The sequence below is a fragment of the Stegostoma tigrinum genome, chromosome 18 (assembly GCF_030684315.1).
Source record: "Stegostoma tigrinum isolate sSteTig4 chromosome 18, sSteTig4.hap1, whole genome shotgun sequence".
NCBI classification, from domain to species: domain Eukaryota; kingdom Metazoa; phylum Chordata; class Chondrichthyes; order Orectolobiformes; family Stegostomatidae; genus Stegostoma; species Stegostoma tigrinum.
The window spans coordinates 40,484,115-40,511,441 of NC_081371.1; the positions used below are offsets into that span (position 1 = coordinate 40,484,115).

At 43.7% G+C, this 27,327-nt stretch overlaps 1 protein-coding gene across 13 annotated transcripts in view; it reads right to left on the reverse strand.

Moving 5' to 3' along the window:
• Positions 1-27,327, reverse strand: part of ppfia2 (PTPRF interacting protein alpha 2) — a 418,215-nt gene that overhangs the window by 210,110 nt on the left and 180,778 nt on the right. For all 13 annotated transcript variants that reach the window (XM_048548309.2, XM_048548310.2, XM_048548305.2 and 10 more), the window contains one exon: positions 6,458-6,562. In XM_048548309.2, coding sequence (XP_048404266.1) covers positions 6,458-6,562 — 105 coding nt within the window. The remainder of the gene's footprint in view (positions 1-6,457; positions 6,563-27,327) is intronic.

A 27,327-nucleotide genomic window follows, 5' to 3' on the forward strand; every position in this document is an offset into this window, starting at 1 on the left:
AGCCATCTTGATCACAATGATAAGTTGCTTGGTAAAATATCTGGTGCTCATTTGACAATCATAGTAGCTTTTTTTGACTTCATTGTTTGCATTTCTCATGTGTCAACAGTTAAGCTTAATGGGTGTACCATTTATCAGAAGTAGGTCAGGGAGCATGCTGTGTCCTTCAGAAACTGTTGATAGGTCTGATTCGCATATCTGAAGAGGTCAACGTCAAAAATTACACAATGCCAGGTTACAGGCCAATAAATTTATTTGAAAACACAAGCTTCGGAGTCTCACTCCTTCATCAAGTGTTAGTGCAAGAGGTGGCATCATACACAAAATTGAGAAGCAAAAGATCAAAGGGTCATGGAAAGGGTGCAAATGTATTGAACAAACCTAAGATGGCTGTTAAACCTTTAATTAGTTAGAAAGGAGATGCAGGTTTTGATTGATTAATATGCAAATCCCAGAATTTTGTTCAAGTCACTGCCCCGAGATAACTAAAGGTTTTATCAGAACACCAGAGGTGGCATCTCAGTTCAGACAATGCATTTTAGTTGTGAGGCCTTGTTAAAAATCTGTCTGTGTTTTAACTTGGATCAGATTGGTTTTATTTCCTAAGTGGGAATTTATAAAATGCCACATTGACTGACTGTCTACAAATTGTATGCTTTTTGAACAAAATAAAATGCACGTGCAATTACAAATCTGCAAATGCAAATTCATTCATAGATTTATATGTGCATGCATGCATGTGTGTGCACATGTGTGTGCAGGAGTGGGAGAGTGCATGTATGTGTGTCTTTGTGTATGTGGGACAGGGACAGAGAGAGAGAGCGTTTGTGTGTGTGTGTGTGTGCGCGTGCAAGTCTTATTGAGTGCGCATATGTGTGAGTGAGTGTGTGGGTGACAGCATATAGTATAGTGGGCTCACTTGTGCGACATGAACCCAAGGTCCCAGTTGAGGCCAACCTCATGAGTACCAAACTTGGCCATCAGTGCCTGTTCGATGACTCTATTTTGTTGTATCGCAAAGCCCTCCTCAGAGGGCATTTACCTTAGGATCCGAGGCCAAATGTCCTTGACTGCTGGAAGGGAACATCTCTGCCTGGCGATTGTTGTACAGTGGCCATTCATCTGTTGTGATATCATCAAGTTTCATCCCACCATCAGACTTACCATGGGCTACTCTTTAGAATCAGTTTCATTCTTGGACACGTGCATCTCCATCAAGGAGAGTCACCTCATACATCACTTTACCATAAGTCCATGGATAACCCCATATTGCTGCACTTCTCTTGCTTCCACCTTAAACATATAAAAAAGCCATCCTCTATGAACAAGCCCTATGCATACACAGGATCTGTTCAGATGAGGAAGAATGCGACAGATACCAGAAGATGTTGAAGAATGCCCTCATAAGAACAGGACATCTGCTCAACTCATCGATCACCAGTTCTGAATGCCGCAGCAAAAAACCATAATGACCTCCTCAGAAGACAGTCATGGGATACAACCAAAAAGGGTTCCCTTCGTCGTCCTGTACTTCCCAACTGATAAGGTTCCCTTCTTCATCTAGTACGCCATGACAATGACACCTCACAAAGATCTTCCCCATGCCTCCAATTCTCACCTTCAAACAACAGCCAAATCTTAAACAGCATGTTTATCCAGCCGTCAGGACAACATCAACCACAACACTAACAACCTTGTCATGGCAACCTCTACAATGCATGTCAGATCATCGACACGGATACTACCATCAGGTGTAGGAACACCACTCACCATGTGCACAGCAGATGCTCATGTGACTCAGATCACATTGTCTATCTCAAATGCTGCAGGTAAGGATGCCCCAATTGGTGAAATGATGCAGACGCTATGAAAACAGATGAATGGACATCACGCAACAATCGTCAAACAGGGGTGTTTCCTCCCAGTGACAGAACACTGCAGCGGTCAAGGACATTCAGCCTCACATCTTCAGGTAAATATCCTCAAAGGCAGATTTCGGGATACACAACAGTGCAGAGTTGCCGAGCAGAGGCAGATATCCATGAGGATGGCCTCAACTAGGATCTTGGGTTCGTGTCACACTACAGGTGACCCCACCATACTATGCACTCTCACACGCATGCAAACATACATGCACTCTCTCTCTCATACATACACTCACTCACACTCTCTCTCTCTCTCTGTATCTCTCTCCCCTCTCCCTCATAAACGTGCACACATGCACTGTCTGACCTAAAATGATACCTCTTCTTTACACTGATAAAATCTTTTGTTCTCTCAGGACAATGGCAAGGAATTTGGGTGTTTAAATATACAAATTAATCAATTAAAACATTCTACTTGATTAAAGATTCAACAGCATCTTAGGTTTGTTTAATACATCCTCATCAGCGGTGTGATCCTTTGATCTTTTACTTATAAATTCTGTATTTGAAATCACCTCATTAACACTTGAAGAAGGAGCTAGGCTCCGAAAGCTTGTGTTTTCAAATGAACTTGTTGGACTATAACTGAAATATAAGTTTTGCTTTCTCTCCATGGATGCTGCCAAACCTGCCAAGCTTTTCCCGCTATTTCTGTTTCTGTTTCTGCCTTCCTTCTGTCAGTCAGGTGGAACTGACATGCCCTAGTCAAAAGGAAAGAAGAAAACTAAATATTGGACAGACTTTAAAGTGATCACGATTTTAACCAACTAAGCATTCGAAGATTTCAGGATAGGTTCAGTTGCATTTCTCATTTAATCTGTAAACGAATAGGTAAATAAAGATAACTATTGCTAGAGTTAAGGTATCTGTATGTTTTCGCTATGGTAGAGTCAAATCCATAAAATCTAATACCTAATACAGCCATCTGTCATCCAAATTAATGCTCCAAATATATCACAATTCAGAGTGTGAACAGGCATGATCAAGCCATGCAGTAGTTAGTTTAACTGTCACAGAGTTTAATTTTATCCAGAATTAGCCACCTTTTCCATGCGACGTGTGTATGCATGCACGCGCACGTGTGTGTGTCATTCTGCCCACTTAATTACATTTTATCAGAGATAATGGGAACTGCAGATGCTGGAGAATCCAAGATAACAAAGTGTGGAGCTGGATGAACACAGTAGGCTAAGCAGCATCTCAGGAGCACAAAAGTTGGCGTTTCAGGCCTAGACCCTTCATCAAAGCTTTTACATTTACAATTATATTTTATGTTTTATTTGAATAAATTTAAACAACTAACTCATTTCACTCAGAATGATTCATGGAGTACTGTCCGGTGCCTACTTCAAAGGGTGAATGTAAGTTTAAGTGTAGATGGAATTAGAAATAAATATACCTTTTGAAAACTTTTATACAAACTTCAGAGGCGAGAAGTAAGGAATTTACTCACCCTTGCAGGTTTTGGCTCTAACATTTCAAATTTGAAACTGTAGGCAACAACTGCATATGGCAGTGGAAACTAAATTAATTCTTTTATAATCAAAGAAGTCACTACAATTCTCGTGGTTTGCAACATTACAATACCAAAGTGCAAAGATGTCCACATTTGAAGTCGATACATTCATAGAACGGAATAAAATAATTTGCAACAAATTAAAGACACTAGCTGTGACTTACAGGTGAAGTTTCGCACAGAAACCAGGAAGAAAGAAATTGCAAACAGGTGGCAAACATGGGGTGTTGAAAATTGAGACACTGAAGTAGGTAAACCAAAACTGAAACAATGGAAATTTCAACAGGAAGATAAAGAGACAGAGTCTAGAATGGAAATAAAAAGTGAAATAAAGACACAAAAATCAAGAAGGCTGAATTCAGGCCAGTGGTGCCAGAAAGGGTCAAGAAGGAGGAGTTAAAAGGGCCTGATTTAGGCCAATAGCCATAAGAGAGGTCAAGACAGGCCCATGAGGATGAGAAAAGATTAGATACCTGATTAACAGAACTTCATGGTAATTTAAAATGGAGACCAGGGAGGTGCACAGACAGGCCAGGAGAAGGTGAAAGAGATGGCTCATTTAGGTTAAGAGCCACAGGTAGGCAGAAGTTGAGTATGTAGCTGAAAGAAGTAGTACTCCAGGGAATGTGAACAGGTTATGGAAAACCCATTCCCAAAGCAAAGGGAAAAGGTAAAGAAGCACACACCGCAGTAAATACCACTGGCAGAGACGACCAGAGGATTCTAATACATTGAAAACAGAGTGACCCACTGAGATATCAAAATAACAAAAACAAATTTTAAATCTTGACCAGGTGAACTGGGTTGATCTAGATAAAATCAAAATACCACATTGGAAATTTAAAATAAAGCAAAAATGATGAAAAACTAAGTGGGTCTGGCAGCATCTGTGGAGAGATACTGATATGACTCCCACAGAGTTCTGAAGAAAAATCATAATGGACTCAAAACACCAATTCTAGGTTGATGTAAAGTTCACTGAGAATGAAGCATAGGATGTAAGTTTGGATGCTACAGGTGGGAAAAATCAAACTGCCACCCACTGACCACCAAGAAATCAGATTTGGAAAAAATGCTTGAATCAGGTAAATGGACCACAAAAACCAATCATGAAGAATTAAAACTCAGGAAGCAGACAACTGCGTGAAAAGTCAATTTGGATTATACCAATAGCTGACCATTCCCAAAGTAAGTTTTAATCTTAACTTCTGGTCAGTTATCAAAACCCTAAAAATGCTTCCAACTACCAATACCTCCAAAACCGTTCTTTTGGATTGATCCTCTAAATAGTAGATTTAAGGTCTGTCATGCAAGTCAGCAATTGACACTACATCCAGGAGTACAATTACAAAATATCTGTGCAAAAATAATGCAGATGGACACACTGGTATCCCACAGTGCCCTCAAGGCTACAATATTAGTGTGCCTTTAATCCAGGGCAGAAAACAACAAATGCTGGACATGACAGTGGGTCACACAACATCTCTGGAAAGAGAGCAAGCTAACATTTCGAGTGTAGATGACTCTTCATCAGAGCTGACGTGGTGTGAACAGGGCAGCATTTATACAGTAGTTGGGGGGGCTGTGGCGTTGGTGGGTGTAGAGCGCTGGGGAGAAAAGGCGTTGATAATTCAGATTTAGTGATTGGAATGTGAGAATGGCAGAAAAATGGGGTGTCTACCTGCCACACTTAAAAGGACAGTACCACTGTGGTAGAGGTAGGGGAGAGAGGGCAGAGAATGTGACAAGTAAAGATAAAAGAAAGAGAAGAAATGGGAAAATGTAACAAGTAAAGATAAAAGAAAGGGAAGATATGGGAGGTGGTTCACAATATTAAGGAGCTGAACTGAATATTAGGTCCGGAAGGCTGTATTGTACACAGTCTGAAGATGAGATATTGTTCCTCCAGTTCGCGCTGTGATTCACTGCAGCACTGCAGCATGCTGAGGGCAGAAAAGTGGGCATGTGAGCAGGATGCTATATTAAAATAACTGATGTCCTCTCTCCTTCCCCTGCCCCCAACGCAGTGGGACTGTCTTCTTCTTCAAGTCTGGCAATTAGACACACCATTGTTCTGCCATTCTCCTGTTCCAATCATTAATCTGAACTGTCGACATCTTTTCTCCCCAGCACTCTACACCCCACCATTTCCATTCCCAAACTTTCGTGTAAATGCTGCCCCCTTCACAGTTCATTTCAGCTCTGATGACAAGTCATCTAGATTCAAAACGTTAGCTTTGTTTCTCTCCATGGGCACTGTCCGATCCACTGTAAACTCCAGCATTTGTTGTTTTCAGTACAGATTCCAGCATCTATAGTAATTTGTTCGGACATGATAAAGAACTACTTCAGTGCAAGGGGTACGCTTGTATAATCGTTGAAAAGTGCAGGCAATCATTCTATACTAGCTTCATTTTCAGATTCAGTGATCAAAAAATATGGTGTGAACTGTGGTAATAAATATGGTAATACAAAAATGATAAATTGTCTTTCAGAGCTGTGGACTGGAAATGTTATCCCCATGAAATCTCCACTGCAAAGATCGGCAAGATTAAGTTTAAAATTAAAATTCTTGAGCCCATAATTTTCTCAGATGCATTCTTATTGATTGTTGTAATTCTCAGGATGTGCTAGTTACAAATAACACTCCTGCTCTGTATTTGACCAAATTTAGTGGCAGAGTGGGAGCAACTCCAAAGAAGTTTGCAAATTTTTCCTAGTGCTTGAGCAATTGTTGAGTGGATGGAAGATTCACAGATGGTTGAAGTAAATGTTGTCAGTGGTGAATAGTAGTTAATAGATAACATGAGTAAGTCAATACACAATTACTGTCACAGACAAATACAAACATAGCTATGCTTTTAATAAGATAGTAAAGAAGTCAAAATTTTTTGGCAAAACCTATTTGGAATATAAGACATTTAAAATCAACTGCATGTCTGTAAAATAAACTGTTGTCACATGTGATTTCCAGAGAAAGAATGTTAGTTTTAAGTGAGATAAATCATTTACTAACCTTTCCGTGGATCTTTTGACTTTGCTCTGCTCCCTCAGGAAGTTCTGATTCTATTAATTCTTCATTCTTCTGGGTGTGGACTGTTTGCTCTTGTTGTATTGCTATCTGTAAAAATGAAACAAAGTTACTCTCACAAATAAAGTATGAGAAAAGGTGAATATTTTACTGGCACATTAAAGTTCCACTAAGCAGATTTTTGCAAATGAAATTCTTTTACAAGCCTTATTACACATCAAACAAAATAGATTTTTACGAAACTCAGCTTACATAATGCCCATTATATAATTATTTTTAAAAAATTACAAGATAGCATAGAAGAAATAAGTAATTTTGAGAAAGGCATATAAATTTTAAAAAAAATGTTCTAGCGTATGTGAAGCCGTAACTTCTTGAATTTGGATGGAAAAGTATATAGGTCTGGCCTAATTCCACTATGCCAACAAAAGCAATAATCAGGCAGTGAAACAGCAAAAAAATGTTAAATGGGTTCGGATGTCCACTAATGGATTCTTGACACTGTAAACACATAGGAAATACTGCTTTCCAATAATGGTGGAAGGCAGTGGATTTTCTCAAAAATATACTTATGTGGAAACCTGGCAAAACAAATCAGGATTTGGGTATGGTTGGGGCAAGGGGCAGAAGTACCATCTTGACCCTGCTCCATGGATGAGGCTGGTCTACAGAAAATGTAAACCATTTGCCAAGGTAGTACAAGTATAATGAAGAACTGTATTGCCAAATGAATAAATCATATTTTAAAAATGTGCAAGTTAAACAAAACCACTGAGCTTATAATTGGCAATATTGTGAGAGGAAGTCCTTTTGAATTACTTTTATTTGTTCATGAGATATGTGTGTCACTTCCTGGACCAGCATTTATTGACCATTTCCAATTTCCATTGAAAATGTGGTTGCAAGCCGCCTTCTTGAACAACACCAGACTTCGAGTTGAGGCACACCCGCAGTACTGTGAGGAAGGGAACTTCAGCATTTCAACTCAGTGGCAGTGACAGATTGCAAAATAGTTCCAAATCAGGGTGGCATGTGACTTGTAAGTGAATTTGCAAGTAGTTATATGTACTCATGAATATGCTGCCCTAGTCTTTGTAGGTGGTAGAGGTCAGGCGTTTACAAGGTGCTGTCAAAGAAACCTTGCTCAGATGCTGAAGTGCATCTTGTAGATGGTTCACATTATCATGAACTAGCTGTGAAGGGAGTAATTGCCACCAAAGGCATCTAGTCGTATTTGTCACCTATACCAGTGTGTAGCAATGGTAAGGTTTGCTTGAGGTGGGTTTGCTGTCACCAATCTTCTTTTATTATTGCTTTGCCTTGGGCTTATTGAGTTATTAATCAATGGTTGAGGATACACCACTGTAGAAAATCTGCAGAAGAAGCACTTCCTGGTTATAAGAAGGTTTTTTGATTCGACATAATTACAGAGTTTATGCAGATATGTCTGTTTCCTCTGAAAGCTAGTATAGAATTCCTTCTCTCCACCCATGTGACATCTGTACAATGAGTGGAGCCATTTTAACATGAACATTAAACCCTTAAAATTATTACCTTATATAACAGAGATGCCTTCAAACCCATGCTAAGAAGACAATGGGAGCAGATAGCTACCATAATCAATATCAAAGGTTTAGTTCTGAGGATCCAAATGAAATACTGCAAGAAGTTTAACGATCTCACACAAGTGATCAAGGTCAGCAAATAAACCTTCATTCATACATTCCATTCACTAACCTAACAACAGTTTCCATCTCATAACTCACCTCATCTTCTCACTTAGTCTTGCAAGATGCACACTTTTAACTAACATTTGGCATTTACTGTGTTTATGTCAGACAAGCACATCACTCACACACAATGAAGCAGATTCACTGACATACTTTTCTCTCTCTTGTGAGGCAATGTGGCCCATAAGTGGAACTCAAGTAACTGGAATGGTTACTCAGTCCCATCCGTGCAGCTATGAATGAGGACACAGCCAGTGCACTATCAACAGTATGTGCCCACCTGATTCTGCTCATACTGCATTTCACTGCCATGCCATAATCTGTTCTAATTTGCAAACCACTGGTGATGTAATTATGTATCATTTGTTTCACCGGATCCCACATAGACAACCAGGTTAGTTTGAATATTGGCAGTCTACAAGCTTTAGATGTGATATAGAGGTGTAATCTGTATGTAGTTAGTCATTGATAATGACTTGAATGTAACTGGGTCAACAGAACAAATAGACATATGCAAGTTCTATCGGATGTGAGGATACACGTAAGTTCTGCTGCAGAAGACTCGATGTGAATTGTAATGACATTAAGAAGAAGGTAATGGACTCAAGCAGTGAAATGCTTTTGTATTGTAAAACCAGTCAAAAAACTTTATGGTGCTTCTGAAAAACATGTAGGTTGTGTCTTCAACTTGGAATGAGGCTTCTTGCAAATCCAACCTTTCTAGTATGAAAGTGCTGGCCAACTCCATGTGAGTGCCAATCACGATGCAGCATCTGATGGCTAAAGTCTCAACTTCCAGTGCAGCACAAGCAGAGAACATAGCGTTTCAGTGGATGTTCGGGTTGAAGTAATAAAATTTCATGCCATCATAGCTTTAGGTACCTGTGCTGAAGCTACTTTCTCTGACAGCTGTCTAACAATTTGTGTCCTGTAGCAGTAGCACAGAACATTGGAAATAAGTCATAAAATGATGTACACATTCAGCAGGTCTAACAGCATCTGTGGAGAGATGAATAGTTAATATTCAGTTCAAGGCTGTTTCTGCATGAATTTCAACTCATGTTATTCTTTGTATTACAAATCTAGCCATAATTACAGGTATCTCTGAGACATTCAACATTCCTTGAACTTTTGTTTTTGCTGCATCCTAAGATCTATATTCAGTGTTCTGCAGCAGATTGTTTGAATTGTTGAAGCATTGACCCAAAGTAGTGACAGCTGTACCATGAAATTCAAACCACTGCCACTTCACCGGTCGCATTTATAACAAAATACTATGAAAGCCAAAAATCTGAACTAAAATTGAGAATACTGCAAATATTTAATAATGCTAACAGCATTTTTGAGAGAGAAACAGAGTTAAAGCTTCATATCAGTGACCCTTCATCAGATCTTTTCCTGTCAGCCATTTGGCCTGGATAGTGACCACCCATGCTAAAACTGTGTAGTCCAAAGCTGGGTCATTTAAGCTCAGAGTTGCTTGAGTGCTTCCTCCACAAGGTCATATGCAATCTTTTCAACTATAAGTCAGCATTCCACCAGACATGTGGTGTACTGTGTACAAGCACAAATCCAGAAAATGATGCTCTCTAATTGGCACAAAAAAAACCTAAGGGTGATTACTTGAGTTTTGTATGAATATTGAATATTCTATCAGATAATGTTGATATGCGATGGTTATTTTGCAGTAGTTCTTATTTCAGGATTGTGGCCAGTGGAATCCTGTGATGTTCTACGACAGAGATGAGTGGAACTGTTGTAAATAGAGTTGTATTCTTGGAATTTGAGATGAATGAGGTACTCATGGAAAATAAACATTTTAGTCTCATCCTCCCTTCTCTCATCCTCCTCATGTTCCTCTTCAAGTAGCTACAAAATTCTACGTATTAACAGCGTTGTCTTCATGGTGTGGTTGACCCTGCAAACCTCCATAAATGGAAACAGCTGCTTCAGCTAGTTCTGGAGATGATCTCCAGTTTAACCAAGGAAGCATATTCAATATTTTAGCATCTCAATGATCTGATTTATAATGGTTTTGTGGAAGAACTTTGCCTGTCAGCCAGGTGTCAATTGTACTGCAGTGCTGTAATAAAAAGCTGATCTTCTAGGCTTAGAGCAGTATGAGGATTTTCTGCAAAGCCATCTGCATTGGCCACATGCTGGTCATATGTGATTGGGTTGAGAAAGAGAATCATGAGCTGGTTGTAGAGCAGACAGCCCTTGGAAGCCCAGCAGCCACCCTTTAATTTGACACAGTGGCTAACAGGAAAATGATTGCAACTTAAGACCATAAGATATAGGAGTGGAAGTAAGGCCATTCGGCCCATCAAGTCCACTCCGCCATTTAAATCATGGCTGACGGGCATTTCAACACCACTTCCCTGCACTCTCCCCGTAGCCCTTGATTCCTTTTGACATCAAGAATTTGTCGATCTCTGCCTTGAAGGCACCCAACGTCCCGGCCTCCACTGCACTCTGCTGCAATGAATTCCACAAGTCCACCACTCTCTGGCTGAAGAAATGTCATCTCATTTCAGTTTTAAATTTACCCCCTCTAATTTTAAGGCTGTGCCCACGGATCTTAGTCTCCCCGCCTAACGGAAACAACTTCCTAGCGTCCACCCCTTCTAAACCATACATTATCATGTAAACTTGGCTTCTGCCAGGATAAAGGAAAGTACCAGCATAATTTTCAGAGTATGGTGCAAGCCAATTGCACAGTGGGTAATAATCCTTGCACATGTCAGCATTGAGAATAGATACACACAAAAGTATATATTTATGAAGCCAATTTTCAGAATCATAGAGTCAAGCACAAGCCTCATTAGTGAACTGACTGCAGTCTTTAAATCCAGCTTCAGGTTTAGCAGCAACTCCCTGACATTGTAAGTCATTGCTTGTGATGCGCCACAGCTACAGCCTGTATGATTGTAATGATGTTGGGTGACTCTCCTATTCACAAGTAAGATCAAAATTAAGTGAACAAACAGTGAGGGTTATAATAAGAAAGTGGTTTTAGGTAAATATTTTCTCATGCTATTCCTCCTGCCAATTTGCTGTGGGCCTGGACATATTTGCAGGCTAGATCAGGTAAGGATGGTGGATTTCCTTCCATAAAGAATGAGAGAGAACTTCAGGTCCATCAGCAAGGGTGGTTTAGTCACAGTACCACTGACTGGAGTAGCAAGGTCCTGGAGGACATAGTTGTTAGACTGGTACTGCAGCAGTGACGGTTGAATGAGGATAGATAGTAGGAGGAAAAATATACTTGACTTTAACCTCACCAATCCAACTGCAGCAAATGCATCTGTCCATGTCAGTACAAGTAGCAGTAACCATTGCATTGTCATTCTGAAGATGTCCCATCTTCACATTGAAGATATCCTCCATTGTGTTGAGTGGCACCACTGCCATGCTGAATGGGATGGGTTTAAAACAGATCAAGTACCTCAGGACTGGGCCATCCATGAGGCACTGTAGCCATTAGCAATGGTAATTCACCAGCTTTGAAATATTGTCGCTATTGTGATTTCCAGTTCAGCAACCGTCTGATACAGTCTGCATACAGGATCGTCTAGGATCAGGTTGGAATAGTTTGGGGGTGGAAAGGTTGACCAGAGTTAGTGCTTAGATAGACTCCAAGGTAGCTTCTTGAAGAAGGCTCACTGGGCCTAAAATATTAACTCTGTTTTCTCTTCATAAATGCTGCCAGACCACAGGGAATCTCTGCCCACCTCACAGGGAATACCAACAGGCAAATATGTGGGATTACTTTCTTGAGGTATCCAAAATACATGACACAACTTGTACAAAATTACTACTCTCAACAATTCATTGAAATAACTGAGAGAAATGCTCTAGGAAACACAAATCTTCAATTGTGGCTGACTGTAAATTTCACCCTTAACATTGTTCATATCAGGTGAGTTTCACTGTACACTGAGTCTTACTTGTGTATTTAGCTCCTTCAATGTAGCATATAATTGCATGCATGTTATGATCAATGTGCTATTGGAAACTGGGATTCTATGCTTGAAAAGGAATTTAATTGTTGCATAAATTACCTCAAATGATGGGCCCTGTGAGGAACAATTCAGCCGGACTGCAGGCCACCTTCAGGAAAGCCAAATCCATTAGTATCCTAATCCAAAGCACTTTCTGGGGCTTTATCAGTGAGGCGATCTTATTTCATCAACAACACTTTAAAAGTCAATTGTTTTTCACATTCCAATGTTCAAATAACACATGGTTGTTCATAGGAGACATATCTGCATGCTCTGATTGTTAGGAGGAAGAAAATAGTCTTCTTAGTGGAATGTTAACTGTGCCTCTTCTGTTTGTTTGACATCCAGGCCCTGTTTTTAACCATTTTCATCTGACAGGAATTTGACAACTGCTTGAAATTGTGAACAGTGGGCATTTTGTTTTATTCTTCTTGAAAACTCACTGACTGCAAATTTAATTCAGCAGGTAATTAGGGTTCCTAAAGCACCCACAAGATAAAACAGATGTCTCGTTAATAAATCACATTAGAGATTTCTAATACCTTGAGGATAATTTAACAGATTTGAAATTGTGACACTTATTGGAAAAGCTGCAAAGTCAAAGCTAGTGGGATTCTGAGTACAAATGACTGATATATTTAGAAGTTACATTTAAATAGGCAATCTTCTGAAGGCAATTGAATCATCAGGACTTGTGCATGATTGTAAGTTGTAAACTTCCAAATCAGTTCAGAGCAAGTCAGTTTGCACCTTTCCTTTTTCCTTCCCACGCACCCTTATCAAGAACACGGCTTTCTCTGAATACTGTTTTTGCGTGACTCATTTGAATGACTAAACAACTGAAGGAAGCTGACAAACAGCAGTAACCTCTTTCTGCTAAATTCTGTAACAAGAAAGAGAAGATACTGGTGCGGGAGTTGCTCATCAAACACCAGATACAATCCACATGTCCACTGGACAAAAAATTACTTCCTTAAAGATTTCTGAGGAGCAGTGTATGATGTTTTCACTTATAACAGTGACTACAGTTCAAAAATTCTTCATTAGCCAGAAAGCAGGTAATTCCCTAGTGACTCCCACAATCCTTTTATTCTGTGATGATCATCCAACAATCCAGTATCATCAAGGGCACCTGCCATTAAATCACCACTTTGTCTTCTTTTTGCTTTTCCACTACTATAGAGATTTGATATCGGTGTACATTTATAGCTTCTCCTCCAATTAAACAATTGAACATATTTGTACCAAATCGCAAGCTTAATTTACTTATGAAATACAAAATGCCAGGTTCAATGGAGTAACTAAGCAGAAAATGAAATGTTGTGTGGAATTCAAAGCCAATCCACAATGGGTTTGTGATCCAGGGAAAGGGGGGAGCATGTAAATACATGGGAGGCCTCACTGCCTGCCATACACGATAAAGTTGGTGACATTGCCCTGCCACCACTTGAAGACCTTAAGTTATTAATGCCTACATTGGGGGACCTCATCACACTCCCGCTGGTGTACACCCAGTGGCAAATGGAGGAGGAGGTGTTCATGATGTGGGAGTCCCAAGTAACAAATGGTTCAGGTTGCTTGTGGGCTTCAAGAATGAGGGTGGTACTTCATTTAGGGATGTCATATAGTCATGTAGATCTACAGCACAGCAAGAGGTCTTTCAGTTCATTGAGTCCATGACAATCAAAAACAACTTCCTAACTATTCTAATTCCATTTTCCAGCACTTGGCCCGTAGCCACTATGTCTTTGGCAAGTAAGTGCACATTCTTTTAAAATTCACTTGCAGGACTGGGCATCACTGCGCAACATTTATTGCCCATCTCTAGTTGCCCATGAGAAATGGTGGTGATCTGTGTTTTTGAACTGTTACAGTCCATGTCCTGAAAGTGGATCCACAATGCCCTAAAGGAGGAAACTCCAGTATTTAACCAAGTAACAGTGAAGGAGCAGCAATATGTTTCCAGGTCAGGATGGTGAGTGGCTTGGAAGAGAGCTTGCACATGTCCTGTATCTGCTTTCTTTAATGTTCTAGATGGATGTGGTCATGGAGTTAGAAAGTTCTAATTAAGGATCTTTGATGAATTTCTGCACAGCATCTTGTGGATAGGACACACTGCTGCTACTGTGTAGGGACCTGACGTTTGTGGATACAGTGCCAATGAAGTGGGATGCTTTGTCCTGGATAGTTCAAGCTTCTTGAGTGGTGCAGTTCCCACAACAATCTAGGCAAGTAGTGGGTATTCATTCTCATTCCTGACTTGCCTCTGACCTGTTCTTTTACCCACTGTATTCATATGTTGGGTCCAGGGAGTTTCTGAACAATGGTAAATGCAAGGATGTTGATAGTGGGAAATTCAGAAATGGTAACACCACTGATGGTCAAAGGACAGTGGCTGGATTGACATTTACTGGAGCTGGTCATCGCCTGGCATTTGCATGGTGCAAATGTTACTTGCCACTTGTTAGTCCAAGGCTGTATATCGTCCAGATAGAATGATACAACACAGAAACAGACCCTTCAATCCAACTCGTCCACATCAACCAGAGATCTCAATCTGACATAATCCCATTTGCCAGCATTTGGGCCATATCCCTCTGAACCCTTCCTATTCATATATCCATCTATGAAGTGGAGGTGTTGGACTGTGTGGACAAGGTCAGAAATCACACAACACCAGGTTACAGTCCCACAGGTGTATTTGAAAACACAAGCTTTCAGAGTCTTAAGATAATAAAATGTGAGGCTGGATGAACACAGCACGTCGAGCAGCATTTCAGGAGCACAAAAGCGGATGTTTCGGGCCTAGACCCTTTATCAGATTCTCCAGCATCTGCAGTTCCCATTATCTCTTTCAGAGTCTTAATCCTTCTTCGGGTGTTAGTGAGAGAGGTAGTATCAGACACAGAATTTATAAGTAAGAGGTCAAAGGGTCACACAACTAATCAGAATGCACTAAACAAATCTAAGATGTAGTTAAATCTTTAATTAGTTAGAAGGTGTTAATTGATTAAATGTATATGTAAATCCCAGAATTCCTTTGAAGTCACTGTCCTGAGAAAGCTAAAGGTTTTATCACTGTAAAGAAGAAGTGACATTTTAAGTCAAACAACGCATATTAGGTGTGAGATAACGAGGTGTAGACAGTAGGCCAGGCAACATCAAATGGGCAGGAAAGCTGATGTTACGGGTTTGGACCTTTCTTCAGAAATGGGGGAGGGGAAGGGGGTTCTGAAATAAATAGATAGAGGGAGGGAGTTGATGATGGAAGGTGAATAAAGCAGCAGATAGTTGGAGAGAAGATGGACAGGTCAAGGGAAAGGGGATGGAGCCAGTAAAGGTGAGTGTTGGTGGGGAATTGGGATGGAGGTTGATCAGTTGAGGGAAGACAGGAGGTCAAGGAAACAGGGACAAGGCTAATAGCTCGGTAGTGGGGTGGGGGTTGGTCAGGAGGTGGGGGCAAGCTGGGCTGGTTTTGGGATGAGGTCAGGGGTGGCGAGATTTTGAAGCTCGTGAAGTCCACATTGAGACCATTGAGCTGCAGGGTTCCTAGGTGGAATATGAGGTGCTGTTCCTCCGGTTTCCGGGTGGCATTGCTGTAACACTGGAGGTGGTCTAGGAGGCACATGTCGTCCAAGGAGTGGGAGGGGGAGTTGAAGTGGTTTGCAACTGGGAGGTGCAGTTGTTTGTCACAAAGCAACTCTCTGCTTGGTTTCCCCAATGGAGAGGAGGCCACATTGGGAACAGCGGATACAATATGCCACATTAGCAGATGTGCAGGTGAACATCTGTTTGATGTGGAAGGTTTTCTTGGGGCCTGGGATGGTTCTGAGGGGAGAGGTGTAGGGGCAGGTGTAGCACTGTCTGCAGTTTCAGGGAAAAGTGCCAGGGGTTTTTAGGCTAGTGGGGAGTGTGGAGTGAATGAGGGAGTCATGGAGAGCGCGGTCCCTTTGGAGGGCAGACAAGGGTGGGAAGGGAAAAAGGCCTTGGTAGCAGGGTCAGATTGAAGGCGGCAGAATATGATGCAATGGATCCAGAGGTTGGTGGGGTGATACGTGAGGACGAGGGGGTTCTGTCTTTGTTGTTATTGTGGGGGGAGGAGATGTGATGGATGAGTTGTGGGAAATGCGAGAGATGCAGTCAAGGGCATTTTTGACCATCATGGAGGGGAAATTACCGTCCTTGAAAAACGAGGACATCTGGGATGTCTGGCGGTGGAACGCCTCATCTTGGGAGCAGAGGCGAAGCAATTGGGAATAGGGAATGGCATTCTTGCAGGAAGGTGGACAAGAGGAGGTGTATTCTAGGTAACTGTGGAAGTCAGTCGGCTTGAAATAGATATTAGTTTCCAGGTGGATGCCAGGGATGGAAACAGAGAAGCAGGAAGGAGAGAGGAGAATTGGAGATGAGAGAGGGGTATTGGAGATAGTCCAGGTGAACGTAAGGCTGGTGTACAAGGTGTTAGTAAAGTGGATGAACCTTTCAAACTACTCATGGGAGCATGAGGCAGCGATGATGCAGTCATCGATGTAATGGGAGGAAGAGGTAGGGGGTGCGTCAGTATAGCTATGGAAGAGGGACTGTGCCACATATCCTACAAAGAGGCAGGCAAAGCTTGGGCCCATGCAGGTACCCATGGCCACCCCCTTTGTCTGTAGGAAGCGGGACGAGTTGGATGAGAAGTTGCTAAGGGTAAGGACGAGTTCGGCTAAGCGGATAAGGGTGTCTGTGGAGGGGGACTGGTCAGGCCTGTGGGACAGGATGAAGCAGAGGGCTTTTAGGCCAAGGATCAGAAATGGGTCTAGGCCGGAAACGTCAGATTTTGTGCTCCTAAGATGCTGCATGGCCTGCTGTGTTCATCCAGCTCTACACTTTGTTATCTTGAGATAAGTGGATACAAGTTTGGTGGGGCAGGAGCAGACAGAGACAATGGGTTGACCAGGGCAGTCGGGTTTGTGGGTTTTTGGAAGGAGTTAGAAACAGGCAGTGTGGGGCTGGACGCTGTGGGTGGGAGGTCACCTGAGGTGATGAGATTGTGGATGATCTGGGAGATAATGTTTTGGTGGTTGGGCGTGGGGTCGTGATCAAGGGGGGCGGTAGGAGGAAGAAACGTCAGAGAGCTAATGCCCAGCCTCGGCGACGTAGAGGTCAGTGTGCCCTCCTACAACAGTGCCACACTTGTCCGTTGGTTTTATAGTGAGGTTAGGGTTGGAGTAGAGGGCTGTATGTTTTGTGGATGAGAGGGGTGGAGCGGTTGAGCCGATTGATGTCACGACGGGAGTTGTAGCTGAAGAGGTCGAGGGAGGGTAGGAGGCCTTGGGATGGTGTCCAGGAGGATGGGGTAAGTTGGAGGTGGGAGTATGTTGGTGGTGTCCAGGAGGATGGGGCATGTTGAAGGTGTCAGTAAAGGGAGGGTTAGGCTCGCGATTAAAGTAGTAAGCGTGGAGGTGGAGGCGGTAGAAAAAATTTTCAATGTCGTGAGTGGTATTCATTGATGTTTAGGTGGAGGGGGATAAAGGTGAGTCCTTTACTAAGTGCTAACCATTCGTCCTCAGTGAGGGGGAGATCTGGGGGGATGGTGAAGATCCGACAGGACTGGGTGCTAGTGGATACACTGGAGCTGCTGGCTGTGGAGGTGGTGGATGGAGTGACGTCGGGGGTGGGTAGAGTGGCATCAGGTGAGTCCTTGACGTTGGTGGCAGTGACAGCAGCAGCATCAGAAGGTGCGTCCTTGATGTCGGTGGTGCTGTTGGTCTCGGAAACAGAGGGGGTGGTATCAGCCAGCAGTGCTGTTGGCAGTCGCCATACCGAAGGTGGTGTACCCAGCGGCGGTGGCCGATTTGACGTCATCCGTGGAATCTACGGGTGCCCAGATAGTGGCCACGTGGCCAAGCGGTGGGCATGTTGTGGGGAAGGGTCTGGGCAGGATTGGGGATTTGAGGGGTGGAAGAGGCCGATGTTTGGTGGCAGGCACCAGTACATTTAGTATACTTAGGGTTTTTAGCGTTCATATTATGTGTGAGGGCTAATTTAGAATCTGTTCGTATTTTGGTTTGGTCTCAGACTGGTTTTATTTCTAAAGCAGGAATTATTTAAATGCCACGTTGACTGACTATCTATAAATTGTATCCTTTTTGAACAAAATAGAACTATCCGCAAATACAAATTCACTCCAAAGATATGTGTGTGTGTGTGTGTGTGTGTGTGTGTGTGTGTGTGTTTAAAATCGGTCCCATTTAGCATAGTGATGATGCAACGCAACTCAATAGAGGGTATTCTCAATGTGAAGGTGGGGCCTCATGTCCACAAAGATCATATGGTGTTCACTCTCCACTGATATTGTCGCAGACAAATGTACTCCAGCTAGCAAACTGGTGAGGAAGGGGTCCAGAGATAATGGAAACTGCAGATGCTGGAGAATCCAAGATAATAAAGTGTGAAGCTGGATGAACACAGCAGGCCAAGCAGCATCTCAGGAGCACAAAAGCTGACGTTTCGGGCCGAGGCCCTTCATCAGAGAGGGGAATGGGGAGAGGGTTCTGAAATAAATAGGGAGAGAGGGGGAGGCGGACCGAAGATGGAGAGAAAAGAAGATAGGTGGAGAGGAGAGTAGAGGTGGGGAAGTGGAGAGGGGATAGGTCAGTCCGGGGAGGACAGACAGGTCAAGGAGGTGGGATGAGGTTGGTAGGCAGGAAATGGAGGTGCGGCTTGAGGTAGGAGGAGGGGATAGGTGAGAGGAAGAACAGGTTAGGGAGGCGGGGACAAGCTGGGCTGGTTTGGGGATGCAGTGAGGGGAGGGGACGAGCTGGGCTGGTTTTGGGATGCAGTGGGGAAGGAGGAGATTTTGAAGCTTGTGAAGTCCACATTGATACCATTGGGCTGCAGGGTTTCCAAGCGGAATGTGAGTTGCTGTTCCTGCAACCTTCGGGTGGCATCACTGTGGCACTGCAAGAGGCCCATGATGGTCATGCCATCTAAGGAATGGGAGGGAGAATTAAAATGGTTTGCGACTGGGAGGAGCAGTTGTTTATTGTGAACGAAGCGGAGGTGTTCTGCAAAGCGGTCCCCAAGCCTCCGCTTGGTTTCCCCAATGTACAGGAATCCACAGCCGGTACAGTGGATACATTATACCACATTGTCAGATGTGCAGGTGTGCATCTGCTTAATATGGAAAGTCATCTTGGGGCCTGGGATGGGGGTGAGGGAGGAGGTGTGGGGGCAAGTGTAGCACTTCCTGCGGTTGCAGGGCAAGGTGCTGGGTGTGGTGGCGTTGGAGGGGAGTGTGGAGCGGACAAGGGAATCACGGAGAGGATGGTCTCTCCGGAAGGCAGACAAGGGTAGGGATGGAAAAATGTCTTGGGTGGTGGGGTCAGATTTTAGATGGCAGAAGTGTCAGAGGATGATGCGTTGTATCCGGAGGTTGGCGGGGTGGTATGTGAGGACGAGGGGGATTCTCCTGGGGCGGTTATTGCGGCCGCGTGTATGAGGGATGTGTTGCAGGAAATGCGGGAGACACGGTCAAGGGCGTTCTCGACCAATGCGGGGTAAAGTTGCGGTCCTTGAAAAACACGGCCATCTGGGATATGCGTGAGTGGAATGCCTCATCCTGGGAACAGATGCGGCAGAGACAAAGGAATTGGGAATAGGGGATGGAATTTTTGCAGAGGGGTGGGTGGGAGGACGTGTATTCTAGATAGCTGTGGGAGTCAGTGGGCTTGAAATGGACATCAGTTTCTAGCTGGTTGCCTGAGATGGAGACACAGAGGTCCAGGAAGGTGAGGGATGTGCTGGAGATGGCCCAGGTGAACTTGAGGTTGGGGTGGTAGGTGTTGGTGAAGTGGATGAACTGTTCGAGCTCCTCTTGGGAGCAAGAAGCGGCGCCGATACAGTCATCAATGTAACAGAGGAAGAGATGGGGTTTGGGGCCAGTGTAGGTGCAGAAGAGGGACTGTTCCACTAAACCTACAAAGAGGCAGGCATAGCTTGGGCCCATGCCGGTACCCATGGCCACCCCCTTTGTCTGTAGGAAGTGGGAGGAATCGAAAGAGAAGTTGTTGAGGGTGAGGGCGAGTTTGGCTAGGTGGATGAGGGTGTCGGTGGAGGGGGAATTGCTCGGGCCTGCGGGACAGGAAGAAGCGAAGGGCCTTAAGGCCATCTGCATGAAGAATGCAGGTGTATAGGGACTGGACGTCCATGGTGAAAATGAGGTGTTGGGGGCCAGGGAATTGGAAGTTCTGGAGGAGGTGGGTGGTGTCACGGACATAGGTGGAGAGTTCCTGGACCAAGAGGGAAAAAATGGAGTCCAGATAAGTGGAGATGAGTTCGGCAGGGTAGGAGCAGGTGGAGACAATAGGTCGGCCAGGGCAGGCGGGTTTGTGGATTTTGGGAAGGAGATAGAAACGGGCAGTGCGGGGTTGGGGAACAATGAGGTTGGAGGCTGTGGATGGGAGGTCACCTGAGCTGATGAGGTCATGGATGGTATTGGAGATGATGGTTTGATGCTCAGGGGTGGGGTCATGATCAAAGGGGCGGTAGGAGGTGGTGTCGGAGAGTTAGTGTTTGACCTCGGTGATGAAGAGGTCAGCACACCATACTACCACTGCGCCTCCTTTGTCTGCAGGTTTGATGGTGAGGTTGGGGTTGGAGCGGAGGGCTGCCCATTCTGCAGGGGAGAGGTTGGAGTGGGTGAGAGCAGTGGAGAGGTTGAGACAGTTAATGTCTCCACGGCAGTTGGTGATGAAGACGTCGAGAGAGGGTAAGGGGCCTGGGGGTGGTGTCCAGGAGGACGACTTGTGTTGGAGGCGGGTGAAGGGGTCTGTGGAGGGAGGGTTAGGGTCCCGGTTAAAGAAGTAAGCGTGGAGGCGAAGGCGGCGGAAAAACTGCTCTATGTCCAAACGTGACTGGTATTCGTTGATGTGTGGGTGGAGAGGGACAAAGGTGAGCCCCTTGCTTAGGAAAGACTGTTCGTTCTCAGTCAGTGGGAGGTCTGGGGGGATGGTGAAGATTCGGCAGGGCTCAGTGTGGCTGTCTTCTCTGAGGTTGCTGGCTGTGGAGACTGTGGGCAGAGCGATGTAGGCGTCGGCTGTGGGCGGGGTTCCGTCGGCAGTGGGCGGAGTGCCACTGTCTTCGGTGGTGGGCGGACTTCTGTGGGCGGTAGGCGGAGTGCCGCCGTCTTCGGCGGTGGGCGGAGTTGCATTGGCAGTGGGCAAAGTTGCGTCGGCAGTGGGTGGAGTTGCGTCGGCACCAACGGTGGGCGGAGTGGGAAGAGGTCCAGTATGTTTTTCCCTCCTATTAGTTCCATCACCACCTGTTGCCAACCCAGTCTAGCAGTTATGTCCCATAGGACTTGACCAGCTCCAGCAGTAGTACTGCTGCCAAGCCACTCATGGTAGTGGGCATTGAAATCCTTCACCCAGAGTCCATTTTGCATCCTTGACACTTTCACCGCTTCCTCCAAGCGATGTTCAACATGGAGGAGTACCAATTCAACAGCTGAGCGGGGGGATGAATAGATGGTAATCCGTACGAGGTTGCATTGGCCATGTTTGACCTGATGCCATGAGACTTCATGAGGTCCAGAGTCAATGTTAAGGAGTCCTATGGCAACTCCTACCTGACTGTATACCAATGTGCTGCCACTTCTACTGGGTCTGTCCTGCTGGTGGAGCAAGACATAACTAGGGACAGTGATGGCAATGTTAGCGACATTGTCCATAAGGTATGATTCCATGAGAATTTCTATATTCAGGCTGAGACCTGACTCGTGTGAAAGACAGCTCTTCCAATCCTGGCTTTATTGCTTTGTTGAGACTTCGTAGCAACTGATACAACTGAATAGCTTGTTAGTCCATTTCAGATGGGCAGTTATGAGTCAACCACATTGCTGTGGCTCTGGAGTAACATGTGGGCCAGTCCACATGAGACAAGGATGGCAGATTTACTTCCCTGAAGGACATTAGTGAATGAGATGGGTTTTTCCAGCAATCAACACTGGTCAGCAGTAGATTCTTAATTCAGGATTTTTTTTAACTGAATTTGAATTCCACCATTTGCTGTGGCAGATTTTGAACCCAGATGTCCAGAACATTAGCTAAATTTCTGGCTTAATAGTCTAGCAATAGTACTACTAGGCCATCTTTCATTGATCTCTCAAAGACAATTTCAGAAACTAATAACTCTGAGAAATTTCTCTCATCGCCATCTTAAATGGGATAGTGATTAATTTTAAACTGTGTTCCCTAGCTCTAGATTGCATGGTACCTACTATATGGGCCCCCTCAGAATCATACATGTTTCAATAAGACCACTTCTCTTTCTTCTAAATTCCATTGAGTGTAAGCCAAAATTGCTAAATCTTTCCTCATGAGACAACATCTTCACTGCAGGAATTAGCAGAGTGTAACTTCTATCAATTGCTTCCATTGCAAGTAAATCCTTTCTTAAGTTGGGAGACCACTGTGCAATGTGCTTTAGTTGTGGTTTTGCGCTCTACATAGTTGTGACATGACTTCACTCGTTTTAAATTCTTTGCCGTCTACAATAAATATCAACATTTCATTGGTCTTCCTAAACAGCTTCTGTACCTGAGTGCATTGTGATTCCTTAATATTATTTTTATTTTTGATCAGGAAGGATACACATAGAAGAATTTTGAGAATTTAACATTACTCTGTAAGTATTATTACAGAGTAATAATCTTTTATAAGCTATCTTTTATAATATCCATATATAGCTTTATTTAATTATACTCATTAGTTTGCAATGGCTCTTCTAAAACTAATTTCATAAATATCACCTGTTCTCATTATTTTTTAAAACATTAATCAACACCATCCACAAAAGGCTTGAAACAGAAGTGCAGATGAGGAGTGTTGAAACACTTACTGGGCTTCATTAATGTGTTAATATGCATAGCTGATTTTACAATAGGATGTAATAAAACCACTATTCATCTGCCATCACTCAACAGATGATTGCAATGAAATCAACATCACTGTTTTTAGTTACAGCAAAATAAAGTTTCGTTAGAAGTCATATTTTAAATGGATTGAAAATGACGGCAGTAAGAAAATATACTCCAGAGTTAACAAAGTGTAGAGCCGGATGAAAACAACAGGCTAAGCAGCATCTTAGGAGCACAAAAGCTGACATTTCGGGCCCAGACCCTTCATCAGAAATGGGGGAGGAGGAGAGGGTTCTGAAATAAATTGGGACGGGGGGAGGCGGATTGAAGACGAATAACGGAGAAGATAGATGGAGAGGAGACAGACAAGTTAAAGAGGCAGGGATGGAGCCAGTAGAGGTGACTGTAGGTGGACAGGTAGGGAGGGGATAGGTCAATCCGGGGAGGACAGACAGGTCAAGGGGGCGGGATGAGGTTAGTAGGTAGGAAATGGGGGTGTGGCTTGAGGTGGGAGGAGGAGATAGGTCAGAGGGAGAACAGGTCAGAGAGGCGGGGACGTGCTGGGCTGGTTTTGGGATGCAGTAGGGGGAGGGGAGATTTTGAAGCTTGTGAAATCCACATTGATGCCATTGGGCTGCAGGGTTCCCAAGCGGAATATGTGTTGCTGTTCCTGCAACCTTCGGGTGGCATCATTGTGGCACTGCAGGAGGGCCAGGATGGACATGTCGTCTAAGGAATGGGAGGGGGAGTTGAAATGGTTTGCGATTGGGAGGTGCAGTTGTTTATTGCAAACCGAATGTCGGTGTTCTGCAAAGCAGTCCCCAAACCTCCGCTTGGTTTTTTGTCTGCAGTGAACCATTTAAAAGAAAGCATTTTCCACACTTAATTACATGTTCTAAATTTTTAAAAGTTATTATATCTTTGCTTTGGGGCTAACATTGAAAAGTGTTTCCTTTATGTAAAATCAATCCAGCAGTGTGTTCTCCAACAGAGCAAAAGACTGGCTTTGGCTTCATGGGAGATGCATCTGCTGTTCTCTTTCAAGGTCAACAGGAGTCCCTACTGATGAGGGAGTGAACAAGACCAGTTCTATACAGACTGTGGTTGTAAGAGTGGGTCAAAAGCAAGGAATTTTGTGGCAGCTAACTCATCTCACAACTCTCCAAACATATCTGACATCTCCATCTGCACTTCTCACTACCTTGGAAAGGCAGCCAACATCATGAAAGACCCCTCCCACTCCAGTTATAACCTCTTCCGTCAGGCAGAAAATATAAAAGCTGTTATGTGACTTCTAAATGGACCTGTCAAATTTCAAGTCTAATGTTGATCTTGCTTTTTGAGCACCTTCTTTGCAGCCATAACTTTGTACTCCTTGCTCTGTCCAAACAGTATGATCTTTGCATGTTATGCTTGTTCTGCACGCAAAACAGAACTTTTCACTGTACTTAGGTACATGCGACAATAATAAATCAAATCAAATCAAAGTTATGACGCTAAAGTGTGATTAAATACACCCCAACTGCTTGGATGAATGTGGCTCTAACAACACAAAAAAAAACTTGGCAGCATCTGGCATACCACCCCTTAGCTTAAACATTCAATTGTGCCACCATCAATGCGCAGTGACTGTAGTGTATAAAATATATAATAATTCTTCAATCCTCCTGGTGTCAGAAGACTGCAGTATTGTAAATGTGGCACTTTTTCAAAAAAATGAGCTTAAGACAAGCCCATTGATGAACGCTTCTAGAACCAATAATTCAGGACAAAATAGTTGGGCAAATGTAGGTGAACAATGGAAACCCAGCATAGATCTGTTAGGGGAAAAACATGTTTAATAAATGTGCTGGAGTTTTTAAAAAAGCTAACAGTTGATGAGTGTAATATTATTAATGTAGTCTATTTGGACTTCTGAAAAAAGCATTTGATACCGTGTCACACAATATAATTCGAAGTAAAATCACAGCCTATGAAATAAAACCAGTAGCAGTAGAAACGTGAATGCAAAATAGATTAAGTGATAGGAACCAATGAATAGGTTAATTGATATTTTTTAAAGTGGAGGATTGTTTGTGATAGAGTTCCCCGGGGGTCAGTATTAAGGATTTTCCTGAAATATATTCATGATCTAGATCCTGACAAAAGAAGTATAATTTCAAAATTTACAGATGATAATGAAACTCAGTAACAGTTTGGACTGTGTCAAAGATAATGTGGGACTTCAAAGGGCAAAGACAGACAAATTGGTGAAATGGCAGACAAATGGCAGATGAAATTCAATAAAGAGTAGCATTAAGTGTTCCAATTTTGTGGAAAGACCACTGAGTCAAAAGACAAAGTAAAGGGAATAATCTAAAGGAAATGCAGGAACAGAGGGACCTGGGTGTATGTGTGCATATGTCAATGAAAGTGATAGGGCAGGAGAAAGTGTGGTTAATAAAACATGGATTAACTTAGGCTTCATTAATGGGGGCATATAGGATAAGAGCAAGGAATTATAACATACATACACAACATCATAGCTTAGCTAAAATATTGCATCCAGTTCTGGGAAAATATGGAGATATTAGAGAGAGAATACATACAAGATTTACAAGAATAGATGAGCAACTTAATTATGTAGATGGACTGAATACATTTTGAATGGTTTTCCGTAAAGAGAAGGATGAGAGGGAATTTAATAGGGGTTTTGAAAACATGATAGGTCAAGATGCAAAAAACCTGGGGAAAAGTTGTTGTCCCTTATGAGAGGATCAAGAAGGAGAGGGAAGGGATTCAAGGTAATTTAAAAAATAAGTGACAGAAACATAAGGCAACACGTTTTCATGCGGTGAGTGGTTAAGGTCTGGAATGTGCTGCCTAATAAATATGATGGAGGCAGGTTCAATCAAAGCATTATCTGAAAACAAAAAATTTGTAAGGTTATTAGGAGAGGGCAGGATAACTGCACTGGGTGAATTGCTTATTTCAGAGAATTGGCACAAATATGATGGGCCAAATTGCAACTTTCTGTGCTGTAGTTATTTTCCTAGATATAAAAGATGATATACAGCAACAAGTCTCCTTTGACAGTATCTGCTAACTTCATCCATTCTGAAGGAAAAGGGTAACAAACATAGGAACATCACTACCGCCAAGATCCCCTTCCAGCCACGCTATCTCCAGCGAGTTTTGAGAAGATTTGTAGCTCAAGTTGAGGTTCTGCATGTGAGTTTGCTCGCTGAGCTGGAAGGTTAGTTTTCAGACGTTTCGTCACCGTGGTCTTTCCCCACAGCGCGTTGGCGGCGGGTACTCCAAGCTTTAGCACGTCCCTCAGCATGTAGTCCTGGGCCTTGGAGTGTGCCAGTTTGCAACATTCGCTCAGGGTCAGTTCTTTCAGCTGGCAGACCAGCAAGTTGTGGGCAGACCAAAGAGCGTCTTTCACCACATTGATGGTCCTCCAGGCGCAGTTGATGTTGGTCTCGGTGTGCGTCCCGGGAAGCAGCCCGTAGAGCACGGAGTCCTGCGTCACGGAGCTGCTCGGGGCGAACCTCAACAAATACCACTGCATCCCCCTCCAGACCTCCTGCGCATAGGCCCACTCCAGAAGGAGGTGATCAACAGTCTCGTCCCCACCGCAGCCACCTCGAGGGCAGCGTGCGGTGGCGCAGAGATTCCGGGCATGCATAAAGGATCTCACTGGCAGAGCCCCTCTCACCGCCAGCCAAGCAATGTACTTGTGCTTATTTGAAAGTTCTGGCGATGAGGCATTCTGCCAAACGACTTTGGCAGTCTGCGTGGGGAACCACACGACGGGATCCACCCTCTCCTTTTCCCGAAGGGTCTCGAGGATACTACGTGCTGACCACTGCCTGACGGCCTTGTGGTCAAAGGTGTTTCCTTTCAAAAATTTCTCCACAAAGGACAGGTGGTACGGGACGGTCCAACTACTCGGAGCGTTCGCGGCAACGAGGCTAGGCCCATCCGTCGCAACAGCGAGGACAGGTAGAACCTCTGTAAGTAGTGACACTTGGTGTTTGCGTACAGAGGATCTACGCACAGCTTGATGCAGCCGCACACAAAGGTAGCCATCAGGCCGAGGGTGGCGTTCGGTACGCCCTTTCCCCCATTTTCCAGGTCTTTGTACATGGTGTCCCTGCGGACCCGGTCCATCCTCGACCCCCAAATGAAGTGGAGGATGGCCCGGGTGACCACAGCGGCGCAGTCCAGGGAATA